We start from the raw sequence: 13,609 nt of genomic DNA on the forward strand, positions 1-13,609 counted from the left end.
TTATAGAGCGGGACTGTCTTATCTCCCTCTGTCTCCTCTCCTCACGCCCTCCACAGGGACTCCTCTCCTAGTGAAAGCTTTATTGAAATATTGATGAGGCGTTTTAAATAAGTCATCAGGACGAGGCTGGGTTTTAACCCATTGTCTGGCAGCACACAGCACGGTAGAGTCGGCAGACTGACGACTGCGAGAGAGACAAGACTTTAGACATTAGCCAAACTAACAGTATCGACTCATTAGCATGGCATGCTGTGAGGGGGGGTTGGACTGACCCTTTTAGCCGATATTGTGTGTGTGTGTACCCTGTGAACTTGGGTAGATCTCTCTCTCTCTCTCTGCAGCAATCACCTAAAGTGCTGAAGGGATCTGGCTGTGGGACAGGGAGGAGAGGAGAGTGTGCACAGAAAAAAAAGTGATACTTGCATAGTAAAGGCAGATGTGGAAAGTAACTAACAACAACTAGTGTAGTTACTGTGTTTGATTCTTGCTATTTTTAATATTTTGCAGTCTTTTACCTCTACTTCTGCAACATAAAAGATTTTGACTTGAGTTAGTTTTATTTTTAGACAGAAGTCGTGACTACAATGATATCTGTCATGCAGTACAAAGTACACAGTTGGGTATCCAAAACCTGGAGCTGATAATGTCCTGTCTAATTATTTGCAAACACCACGCTAAAAATGCCATATTAGATAGATGACATATTAGTTACTGACTGGCCCAGTAAAACATCATTTGTGGGGGACAACGCGTTTACTGTTGCCTTGTTCTTTTAGTGCTCTTACTACCTTCTGTTACTACCTTCATTTAACTGAAGTAACAGTACTTCTATTTGAGTAAAATATTTCAGCATGTTTTCACCTCTGAGTAAGGATTCTGTCATAAATCCGCAGCCTCTTTGCAAAATATATTTGGATGGTCTGTAATATTCAATTACTCAATTACTTACTCAATTACTTCAATTACCGCCTGTGACAAGTATGATGACAGCTCTGCTGCAGTGTGCCTCAGAGCCCGGTTGGACCTGATTGCTACTTGTCACAGTGTAATGCCTCCCATCAACTGGAGAGAAGCTAATCAGTTTACAAGACTAACCTGACAACACCGACGGGTGACGTTATCGCCAACACAAGCCCCTAGACAAATCTCAAGATTCCAGGGAATATGTTTACCCTGAATTGCCATGAAACAGATTCTGGAAGCAGCTGTTTACCCAAAAACAGAAACTTCATCTGAGAGAGATATCTTTTTCCTCTTCCACATCAATAAATGCAAACACCCAAGACATTTCCGTCAGATTATCACATCACAGAGTTCAAATATCACAGGCCAGCACCCCAATCTATATTCAAAACGTGGCATTTCCCTTGAGTGGATATCTCACAAAAACACTTGGGTCAGTTTCAGTGACTTTGCACTGAGAGCGGAGGACTAAATGATGATTCTCATCCCTTGCATGCGTGGTTGACCAGCACTCCTCTTTCACGTGTCTAATTTGATTTTCCACTGGCTGATTAGCCTGATCTGGAGACCTGTTTGACTTGTCCATTCATTGTCTGTCTTCATATGTCTTGATATGCACTGGTGTGGAGCCCCAACCCAGTGGCAACCCAGCAGGCCTGCTGGGAACACAATGTTAAGCACAAGCATGCACTCATGTTATGAGTGTCCCGTGGTTATATGGAAGGATTTGATAGGTGAATTATTATAAGCTTGAGAGTGTTTCATTAAGAGACATAAGCTAACCTACTCCAAGTTAAGTGAAATTCTTCCAAAGATCTTGTGAGATCAAATCATTCATCTTTTCCCTCTTGGACACATAAAATTAATCAATTTGGTTAACTACTACAAGCTAAAACTCAGAGGAGGAAAAACAAATAGCCCATCTGCTTAATGATTTTGCTTCTGCAGTGGTGGTAAATGGTAAAAAGCCTGCTTTAGATGCTGGTGGAGCTCAGAGACTAGAATGCAAAACAAGCTCAACATAAAGGGTCAGCTTATTTTGCATACATCTCTGCCTGCGGGAAAAGACGGAAGAGCTTGCGGCTACATCACACAATCAGAACTTTGTGCCCTCTTTTAAAGACGGCTTTCTTTTAATCAAGAATTATCTAAGCATATTCTGGCCCTAAACATTGGTTGGCTACCCAGTAATGGCCTCCCAAAACTAGGCCAGGCCAAGTACTTGGAGAGTGATGAATTTATCATGCACAGCACAAAGTGGGAATCTGTCTTGTATCCTTGGGTGTGAAACCACTTCCAAAAACCAAACTCTGCTAATAAGAAATCCCAATCCAATGAAAGCTGATTATGGTCTAATTGTATCTGAAAGAAGTTGAGAGAGCCACACTTGGACATGGTTTCTCAGCTCCTCTGGAGTCTTTTGTCAAGTAGAAATCAATTATTTTCGCTTCAGCACAACAGCCCTTTGAAGAAGCAATCTCACCAGAGCACAATATCTACACACTGTGTGGATGGGCTGCCATAAACAAACACAGCTATCTCCATCACAGAGGATTTTCCAAGGGTGTGCTGAGAACAACACTAATTACTGCAAACAAATCCCTGTCATTATCAACTACCATATTTGTCTTGCATGCAATACTTGTTTTGCTATCAGGTCTATTTGAATTGCTCTGTTTATCAAGTAGCGTACCTAGCTCTTGCTTTATACATGTTATCACACCATGTTATCTCTTTGATTATGTATTTTTAGTGATTATGAAAGCTAATACAATGCCTGCAAGTGTGTGATCTAATTACAGGAAATGAACACGAATTTCATGGATCACAAACCCCTCCTCCTCTGTATCATGTAGTGCAAATACTGGAGGTGGCAAAACATGTTCCCTAGGGTGTCTAACCATCATCACCTGAGATACAAGAACAAATAGCTGCAGTCTGTCACTTAACCTGACATGTGGTCAGCTCCACCCTTCTTCTGGTATTCACACACAATGCCAGGGCCATAAAAGACCTGCATGCCTCCACAATGTCAGACTAAATATTGCTGGTGTATTTCAGTAATACCTGACCTGCCACACCTTCACAGGCAACCACACAGTCTTGATGTGTGCTTTGTTAATTGTGATTAATATATTAACCGAGTTATTAGAAAAGTCTCTCACAACAAGAGTCTTCAGTGTGTTGACACTTGGTGCAAAGACTGAAATCAGAGTGAACACAAAGTGGGCAAGTAATGACAAAATATTGGCAACAGATTACAGAGGGAATCACCATCCTACATCTATATTTCTGAAGTTTAACTTTTTATTGGATTTAGCAAAATTACGCACCATATGGTTGTATGGTGGCGGGAAAGGAGGTTGAGAGATTGAGGAACATTTTTGTGACTAAATCTGTACAATACAATGCAATTTGTATGGGAGAGGGTTTAATAGAGTTCGAATGTTGTTGTCATGGGTGTTTAAATGCACACAAATTTACATGAATATTTGGGATAGTTGGCACATGTAAACATCATATCATGTTTACAGTAATCCAGAAAACATCTTAATCTAGATTATAATAAACTGAATGAAATACCTGGGATATATTATCTGGGATAAACATGTCTCTTCACACGCACTCTTCAATGGCAGTATTCAGAAAATTCTGTTCATTCATGTGCATAATTATAATTGTGAGTAGGATGTGAAGATTAAATATCTTATTTCCAACATGACTTCAATGGGATGGAATATGAGGGTTTATCTAAAATACTGCGTGCAATAATTTCACATTTCATGATAGAGCATGAGGTTACAGAGGTTCTCCTTTCATTCAAACAGGCCTTTGGATTGTCCGTCTTATGTTAACCATTATCTGAACCCTGACAGGCCATAATCCCAAATCCCAACACAACATATATATATAAGCACACACAAACAAACACACACAAATCATACATTCAAACAAAATAACATCAAACGAGCAGATTTGGATAGACAGATCTCAAATGAGAGCAATGAACATCATTTTTCCCCTACACAGGAAAAAAAAAATCATATTTTCCATTTCTTGTCCAAAAGGAAGTCTGCTGTTCACACAGCTGAGCAGATGTTGTCAAAGGAACAGGCCATGAATGTGTCTAGTCTGTCGATTTTGGACCAAAACCCTGAAAACCTCAGTCCTCAGCCACCTGCACCCCACTGAGGCCAGCCAAACAGGAAAAAAGAGACAGAGTAAAGGAGAATAAAGGGGTAAAGAGAAACATCTCTTCAGCTGCCAGGACCTGAGAGCTTTAATAGGATAATTGTTTGAGTGATGTGCTGTGGCCCTCTAGTGGCCACAGGTGGTTACTTTCACTGTGTGTCGCAAATTGGTAAAAGAGAAGGAGGTGATGAGTAACTTCTAATAACCGACAAAAACAATCCTCCAAAACATTGCTTTCAAATTCAGATTCAAATTCATGTATCTAACTCCTATAAAAACTATGATTAATATTCGGGAAGCACCAATCACAATAACATATTCAGCTGTTAATCTATACTCTGAAGGATCCTGATGAGGATAACAAAGAGAAGAAGGGCGGTACAAAAAATGGAAGTGCGATTGTGTTTTTTAATCTCAGCGCACTGCTGAAATAGGAAATGAGTGTGTGCATACTGAGCAACCTATTAGGGTTCGCTAGACCACTAGGATTGAGTGTGTTAAGTGTTTAACAGTATGTGAGTGACAAAGGTGTAGTCAAGTATTCAACCCGAGCTGGTTAACGCCTAATAATAAGTTTGTCCTCTCTAAACTCTGACACTAGATAGTGTGCACAATCCATAATAAGTGTAGATGTGTCTCTTTCCTCCCCTGCTGGTCCCATGAACCAAACTTTGCAAGTTCCCCCACTGATGGCCTTTGACAGCTTCTCAGTATCATGCAAACCCTTTTATGTGAAAGCAAGCAGGTCTACAACAATGTGTGCCACTCCTTGTCAAAAATATATTTAATGTGAGACAAGGGCAGCAAATGAACTTAATTTGTTATCACTTTGTGAAAGTGAATGCATCTTTGCCAAGTAATCAAAGCATGTCATCACCATGATTATCAAAATTAACACTAGTATGTAGGATAGTAGGTTGGACCATGTTGAAAATTCACTCATTAATAACACTGATTTATCAATAGGTAGTGTTTCTCCTATATCAACTACTTTACTATACAACAAAAAACTCCAGCATTATCTGCCAAGTTAGGTCCCAAAGTCCCAAAGAGATGCTGAAGCGTTTCTGAGCTGAAGCACTAACATTTTCTTTCCCTGCCATTAAGACTGAACATACCAGCTAAATTAGAGCAAACAAACTATAAACCAGATTTTCCTTCTGTCCTCCCAAAGGCTTCCAGAGTCATTAGCTGCAACCGCTGCTCAACACAACTCTACATCTCAAGTTTCTGCTCAAGTTGCATATTTTAAATGATGCATTTGAAGATATCTTGTAATTGCAGGATATTCATTTGAAAGTGGCAATACTTTTTCCCAGAATATGTCACCCAGCCCCCACTAAATGAGTTGTGTTGTACTAAGTCCCCTACCGGAGAGGCTGCGAGGGCGGGCCTCGGCCAGGTCTGAGATGGTGCCGGTGGTGACGGTCTTTTTCATCCGGGAGCCAGAGGCGGCGGCCCCCAGCGCAGGCTTGGTCAGAGCATCGTCACTGCTGGCTCTTTTCAGCTACAACACACAAACACATGTGCTGTTAATGACAACAATATAGGTCTACTTCAAGTAACTTCTTGCTCATGAAGACATTTTTTTGTGACATGCCAACAAGGTCAGACACACAGGTGATGGCAAGAATTGATTTTTTTTTTAAATTTCAATTATTTTTTTAATCATTCAAATGAGGTAAGACACAAAGCAAAAAGGTTGCATTGTACAGTGGCTATATAAAAGGTATTCATCCCCCCTTGAGATTTGCACATTTATTTGTGCTACAGATTAGGTCATGATACATTTATTTGGGATTTTTCTCTGAAATTAGTACTCCTTTCTATCAAAGTGGAGTGGAAATTGAAGAAATGTATGTAAAGGTATACAAAATGGAAAACCCTGTAAAGATGTATTGAACAGACCTGGGGTAATACTTCCTAGTAAGGTAAAATTAAGGCTAACATGCCTCTGTATTACCTAAAGTTGAAGAATCAATACATATACTGTATATATAATATGAATAACAATATGTTCTGAAATTATTTTGCCAGTGAGACAATATACAGTAGACCAAATGAGCAAAAAAAAAAATTTTCCTGTTATTTAAATTTTATACTTTTACATAAATGTATTGAATTTCCACTCCACTTTCATAGAAAATGACTACAGATGAAAAATCCCAAATAAATGTATTTTGAACTAATTTTGTAGCACAAAATGTACAAAAAGTGAAGGGGGTGAATATTTTTATAGCCACTGTACCCACCTTAACCTCAGCTTCTTCTCCCTTCCACACACTCTTCAGCTTTTCATCTTCAGTTCCAAACTAATAGATATCTCCCTGCAGCCTCACTGCAGTGTCACATAGATTTATCACTGTGATGGTGTGTGGTTGTTTGTAGTGTGGTTGTGGTGACTCACCCTGCTGAGGCGCAGGTCTGAGGCCAGCGTGTTGGAGGATCTGGAGGTCCTCATGGCTGTGGAGGTGGTGGTGGAGGAGGGGGCGAAGGAGGCCTGCTTGGCCCGCTCCTGGAGCCCTGGCTTGGGCAGCCCCACCTTGGTGGCGCCCCCTTTCAACATGGCTGCCTGTCTGCTATCTACACCTGAGGGAGTCCAGAGCAGAGAGCGAAGAGGAAAGGTATGAATAACAAATATTGTGAGTGATTACATACTAAGTATTAATAAAATTAAAGGGTCTATGTGTAATTTCTGGTCCAGTGCTGGCCTCAATCATTCAGCAATGTCATTGCAACGACACTCTGCCCTCCATAGAGCGAGACCATCTTCAGCATGGTGGGCAGGTTGGACTGTTTCAGAATCAACAACAATGAATGTTTTATTATGTTTACGGACTTAGTTACTACCGATTAGTAATAAAGTCTCACTCTCAACTTATATTTTCCGAAGTGTGTTTTTTGCCGATAAGTAAGGCAAAACAAATTCGCCAGATTTCTGAATGGACCTTGGCGTGGTAGGAGGGCCTTCAAACAACAACAAAAACATTAGCCTCGGCCCGCTCCTGTGTTGATGCAGAAATCTCTGCATGTGTGCCGTGGCTGTTCACGTTGTTTCACTCACTACCAGTCGGGAACCTCTGCTGATATTTACTAGTCATATTATGCTTCAGTAAAGCAGAAACATTACACATTTAGCCTCTAATAATGTCATACTTTATTAGAGCCCCTAGGTATATACTCTTCACTTTCCCTGTTCACAGGGAGGTCAGCAGCAGGTAGAGAGCTGGTAGAGAGTCAGTGTTTTGTTTAAGGACCATCCAGTTGAAGGATGGTCTCTTTATCCAGTATGCCACGCTGCTGACTGAAAAAGGCTAGTAGGCACTTTTTTGGGATCTGAACCCACTACCTCCCATTTACTAGACAGGCACTTTGAACAACTAACAACTCTCAGGTCACAGCAGGATGCTGGGAAGACTATATTACCCTATGAAGGCAAAAGGCAGTAACTAGTGTGAGACTGACAAAAATGGCTTTTTACTGCCCACAAATTACTTGTAAGAAGATCTTTGAAAACATAATTTGATGACTTAAGACACAAATTTAATTTTCGACCCAACCTGAAGTTACTGCCTTTTTCCTTTGTAGGGCAGTGTAGGGCTACAACTTTCAGTTACAAATGGGAAACTAACAATGTGCAGGAGCCAAAGGAACACGACTCTCCCTTTATGAGAATAAGGAGACTGGGCAGTAATGGCACTGCTGGTAATATTTGTAGCTGTTCCAAAACATACAGCCAACAGTAACCTCTGAGGGCAGCTGAGGCGAGACCAGGAGCCACACTACTGGGATACTTCCTGCTAGAGGGAGGAGTGAGAAAACAATCTCTGTTATCAGATTAGTTCAAACCATTGGCGCCGGAAGACACAGCACAACCTCCACAGATCTACAGGTAGTGGCAGCTAGCTGCAGCTACAATTGTGAGGCTCTGCAAGCAATATTAATTGAAAAACAGTGCACTAATGGCACTGGTTTTCCAAAAATGTCAACTCCAACAGGATGTGGTCACAGAGACTCTTAAATGGTGTACACTGATGTCCAGAAGGAAATGTATTTAGCTCGGTGGAGAGTAGCAAAAGGAAATGCCATAAAGTGAGGTAGGAGGGCACTTAAACAGGGAGAGCCGGTACTGGTAATGAGCTGTGCAGCTCCCAGGAGACTGGCTGAGTCATTGATTGGGAGGAGGAAGTGATGCTGGGGTAACCTGATCTTTAGAGCCCACTCTGAGAACCACAAGCCTGTTAAAGGGGATACCCTCTCTGTAGGCTCCTCCAGCAGCAAAACGGGTCAACCCGGGACAGGGCTGTCAGGGAGGATAGTTTACTCTGCTCAAAACTATTTATACTTATTTCAATTACTGGAGTTATTGAAATGAGCCGAATTCCTGCATCACTTGTCCTTAGTGCTCTACATCATTGTGCTACACATAGCCACCTTTCAAAATCTGCTGTCCTACAATGATTAAATTAGTTAAAATATGACGTAAAATGTGATATAACAAACTACAGCTATGGGACATAGGCAAAGTGAAGGCTCTCAAAAAAAATAACAATAAAAAACCAACCAACCAACCAAAAAGCGAACCAACTTTAAGAGTGTACAGTGGATTCAGATCAGTGAAATGTTCCCAACGAGGGCACCCACTGTTTGGTACATTTTATACTGCAGTGTAATTAGAGAATGCTCGCAGGTCCTTACAGACTTATCTGATTAAGAACACACTGTATGCACTGTTTTTTTGTGTGTATGTGAGTGTGTGTCTCCCTGCTGGCCCATCATATGATGCTAAGGCCCCTCTCAAGGCAAGATCCTGTGACTACCTCCTGCCTGGTCTGGTACTCTCCCAGATCTGGCACCTCAGCCGGGACGTGTCACTGCACCTCAGATCAGTTTACACTCATTCCCAGGCACACGTTTGACCTGCCTCTCAACCTGTTATGAACCCTGCGTAGACTAGACGAGGAAGTGAGACAAAATTGAAGAATTGTCCCCTTGAGGCTATATTATTTTCCATTTTGAAATAAGAGGGAATTGAGCAACAACCAAACATTTTGTGGAAGAATTTCAACCAGGCAATAGCAAAACAATAAGGTAATGTCTGAAAACATAGTCTTATCAAATTGCCTCCACAAAAGCAAGAGCCTATACAGTTTACAGTAGTTTAATCTACTTTATTTTCACCTTCTTTGGACCACTGCAAGGTTCTTTTAACAGGAGGATACAGTTCTGCAAATATGACCTCTTCATATTCCTCTGCAGAGATATGACGCCAATTTCTCAGGAGCCAGGACTGTGTCCCACTTACTTTACAACGGCCTAGTTAGAAACCCAAATGTCTTTGAGAGACAGACAGACGTTTTTTTTTAAACTTGAACTAGCCCTGGGTGTTAAGACACAGAGTGTGATTTGGGCATCTCAGTGTAAAAGGCAGCCCTGTTGACAAAGATCAACAATGACGTTTACATAGATAGATTTCTACACTGCAGCTCGCACAGTTTGAGGAAAACAAAATATGTTGGATGATGAAATCTAGGGATCCTGTCTGAAAGGAGGCTGCTGAAATGCTAAATATAGAATTTGCTCTGAAAAATAGCAAATTAGAAAGGCGAATATGATTTGTAGTCACCACAGCCCTAACGGGTTGTCCTCTGCCTTAATTACATTGCTTTTAAAATCAGGAAGATGAATGTAAAGGCTAAATAGGGGACAGAGCTGTGGAGAAGTTTCACAGAGAATTTCTGACTAACTGCTGGACTAGACTGCTGAAAGGAGATAAGGAGAAAGGAGGAGGACCCAAGACCAACCGACATTGCTTATCATTTTGGAACTGGATGAAACAATCTCTCACACATCATCTGATTTGATACAAGGAGAGGACACTGTGCTTTGGTCACACAACCAAGATCTACACCAAAACCTGTAAATAGCTCACCCAATCAAAGTCAAAGTCAAAAATAGGTCCACCATTGATTTCCCAAACTGATAAACACTAACAATGTTTCTTGTCTTGCCGTCCATCAGCTAAAGTAAGAAATTCAAGTGTCTCCACAGCTTCTCTCCATTCATTCAGCAATAGTGGCCCTGCCCTATACAGCAAGAGAAATGCTAGAGAAAACATGACATCAACAAAACATTGTAATTTAGATGAATTTCCCTAAAAGTGCACACACAAGTACAGATCCAGTGTTTAGAAAGAAGCGTTTTTGTCAAAATCAAGGATCCAAAATTGGAACCGTTTTAGTGCTTCAACCTGCAGTAGAACCAAAACTGGGACCAAAATAGGCACAGACATGGAAACAAAACCAAAAATTACCCCTCAACAACCCACTGCTACAAAACAATTACAGAGGAAACACTGTCTTGCACGTACACATCCATTACTCGACTGTGTAGCTTGTCCGCCCCGGGGCTTGCCACGACCACAAATGACCTCAGAGCATGTGGGGAAACTCTAGTCTTTGGCTACACTCTCCTGACCATTCTCCGACCTTACATGCTGTACTGGTACAGTGCGGGACAGGATTATGTGTATCCTACACTGTGTGTTACAAATATGCAGCTAAATATGCAGAGAAATGTATCCTAACATCTCCAGCAAACAAATAGAGCATTGTAGTGACAGCTACCCTCCCTCTATCTGCATAAGAATGAGCATCCCTGACAACTCTGTCACTGCCTATCACAGAGTCCTAACACTGAGTGATGAAATGGTAGTCCTGCAAAGAGGTGACAGCAACATACACTTCCTGTGTCTAGGTGACACACTTTAAGCAAAGTGCATGCAGTTCCTGCATTTACTGCTGCCATGCTACATTCAATTATTTCTATTCCATTCACAGATAATGACATTAAAGAGATCCAAGCACTGCAACTCAGAATAAAGCATGACCAACCAACACTTTAAAGCTGTGTTACATCAAGGGATTTCTTTTCACTTTATACCATGGGCATAACCTGAAAATGTCTTCCTTCTTACAGATTCATGCTGACTGACAGTGAGCCAACAAGAGCAGCAATGTGTGTGATTCAACCAGTAAGCATCCCTTCACCTCCTGGCTGCCAGGGCCGAAGACTGTAGAAAAGATGCTGGGCTGAATGTCACTCTGCTTCATCATATCCTCTCCTGTGTTCCTGCCTGGCTCAAATGATAGCAGGGCTCAAACTCAAATTTAAATAGGCTGACATAAATAGGCTAAATAGAGCAATCTCTGGCCAGCCACTATCATAAACTCTTATAGCAACGTAAATACTACTCCTGCATAAACTACCGTATAGATTGGAAGGTTTGGCCCAAGTCTTGTTTCACTTTCAAAAGTGTATTCTTAGTGGTTGACAGAAATGTGAGAAACCTGGCAAAAATATCCACAGCAGATGTTCTCAGTCACTTTCCTCCTGACTCATTATATAAAATGACTTCAGTTTTTCCCCATTTCAAACTTTCCTATTTCAAACTGACTGCCATTAATCACAGACCAAAACAATATCCACTGTCTCTGCAAGACAGTAAAACATTGTGAAACAATGACTAATTCAGAGATCAAACAGCCTAGTATCCCAATATCATCTGAGACATCAAGCTGGTAAGCAACGAGAAAGAGGGAGAAGGAGGATTGATATCATACAGAAAATACTTAGAGGAAAAAACAAAAACAGCAGTGTAGTCCACTCACGTGTTTAGTAATGGATGCCGTCAAAGAGCCTGCCCCCTGCCTGAGCGCCCCGGAACACAACACACCACAGTATAGTATTCGTTCTCGGCTCAGCTCCAGAGAGAGTTCGAGGGCGAAAATGACGGGTCAGGAGCAAAGGCTGTCTACCTCCATACAGCAATCAGGATGAGGAAGTACTGCAGGCTGCCAGCTGCTGTGCTTTGTGTGTATGTCTGTGTGTGTGTGTGTGTGTGTGTGTGTGTGTGTGTGTGTGCCTATGGCCTCTCTCACTCTCTCACAAATACACAAAGAGGAAGAGAGGGACTGAGTCTTACCCATGGGCATGTTTTTCTCCTCTCTCACTGTTTTTCCAAACTTTTTCTTACTCATGAAGAACAGACGGCAAGAAAGGGAGAGTGGAGGAGGAGGAGGAGGCAGGCTCTAACGTGTGGCATTGAGACTACCGGGCTATGCACCAGCTGAATAAGGATCATGACTTCTATTATTAGTTATCAAACAGTTTTAACGGTTGTTGTTTGAGACTTGAGACAGTGGCTTGTCATCTGATTTAACCTGGGATCATGTGTGGTTTGTGGGTGAAACACAATCACTCCATTGTATGCTTGAAATAAGGAACAAAGTAGGCTATAAAGCAAGGGCCTGCTGCGCTTCAATGCAGTGTGTGCACTGCATCCAATTCATGTCTTCGACTCACTACAGTACATTTTGAAAAAATCGACTTGTGACTTAGTTCCTTATTCCCAAAGGCTGTTTAAGACCAAACAACAACCAGCTAACAACACTGACAAAGCCAGTCTTTGTCTCAGAAACACTACTTCTTAATGTGAGGGCGGAACATTTGTGGAAGGGTCTGCATTTTATGCTCTCCCCAACTGTTCTAATTTGGATCCCACAATCTACGGTATGCCAAGGCCGTAGAGCATGTGGGTAGAGCGTACTGCTCTCTGGGCTGGGATGAAACAGGCTTCAGTTTGTGGCGAGTGGTAAATTGGGGAACTTGGCTTGACCACACCCCTACACCACCATAAAAGCTGCTTTTTAAAAAGGGCGCTGCAAATGGTTGAGAAACAGTTCAGAATGCTTTTAAGGCACCACATCCTGTTTGACACCCTGTACATAGAGATTCGGAGCGTGATTAGGCACACACACTGCATGCTTTTGACTGCAGTGATTAAGTAATGTTGCTACTGGGAGCAACAGCCTGACTCAATTCAGCCTTTTCAAATGCTGTCAAAACACTGAACCATTCTTGTGATTCTTCACTGCCAGTGTTCACACATGTGCCTGCCTGTGTGATAACTGCTGATTAACAGCACCACACTGGAGACCAGCAATGATTTTGACTACCAGTCAGCCAAAATGATAAAGCCTCATTCAATTTCAATGTATAGATGCGTGACTTCCATCTAGCCTAAGCCTCCTTATTACCAACATCTCATGCATTTAAATTCAAACAGTTTTCGAAAGGGTAAAAGAGGAGACAGGAAACAGCAGACCATTAGACTAACAGGCCAAACATTAATAAATTATGATGTAACATAAAGCTGTGTGGCTGGATGCTCACTAGGTGGGGTGGATCTGAGGGGCCGTGTGTCATTGTGTGATATGTGAGAGTACTGGGCCAGCCTGAGTGAAGTATACACTCAATATCACACTCCTCAGAGGGAAACATGAGGAGAAGAGCAGGCACACTGGACCTCCAGAGTGTCACCTCCTTCTTTCTCTCCCCCCTTTCTCGCTTTTCCTTTTTCCTCTCTGTGCACAGGAAAGAGCACTGACTCAGA

General features: G+C 41.8%; 1 protein-coding gene across 1 annotated transcript in view; it reads right to left on the reverse strand.

Moving 5' to 3' along the window:
- Positions 1-12,040, reverse strand: part of specc1 (sperm antigen with calponin homology and coiled-coil domains 1) — a 65,363-nt gene extending 53,323 nt beyond the window's left edge. Inside the window, exons 1-3 of the mRNA XM_071898344.2 lie at positions 11,826-12,040; positions 6,563-6,744; positions 5,527-5,662 (exon numbers count right to left, since the gene is read on the reverse strand). Coding sequence (XP_071754445.1) covers positions 5,527-5,662; positions 6,563-6,721 — 295 coding nt within the window. The 5' untranslated portion in view covers positions 6,722-6,744; positions 11,826-12,040. The remainder of the gene's footprint in view (positions 1-5,526; positions 5,663-6,562; positions 6,745-11,825) is intronic.
- Between the last annotated feature and the right edge of the window lie 1,569 nt (positions 12,041-13,609).

The sequence above is a fragment of the Centroberyx gerrardi genome, chromosome 11 (genome assembly GCF_048128805.1).
Source record: "Centroberyx gerrardi isolate f3 chromosome 11, fCenGer3.hap1.cur.20231027, whole genome shotgun sequence".
Lineage (NCBI taxonomy): Eukaryota > Metazoa > Chordata > Actinopteri > Beryciformes > Berycidae > Centroberyx > Centroberyx gerrardi.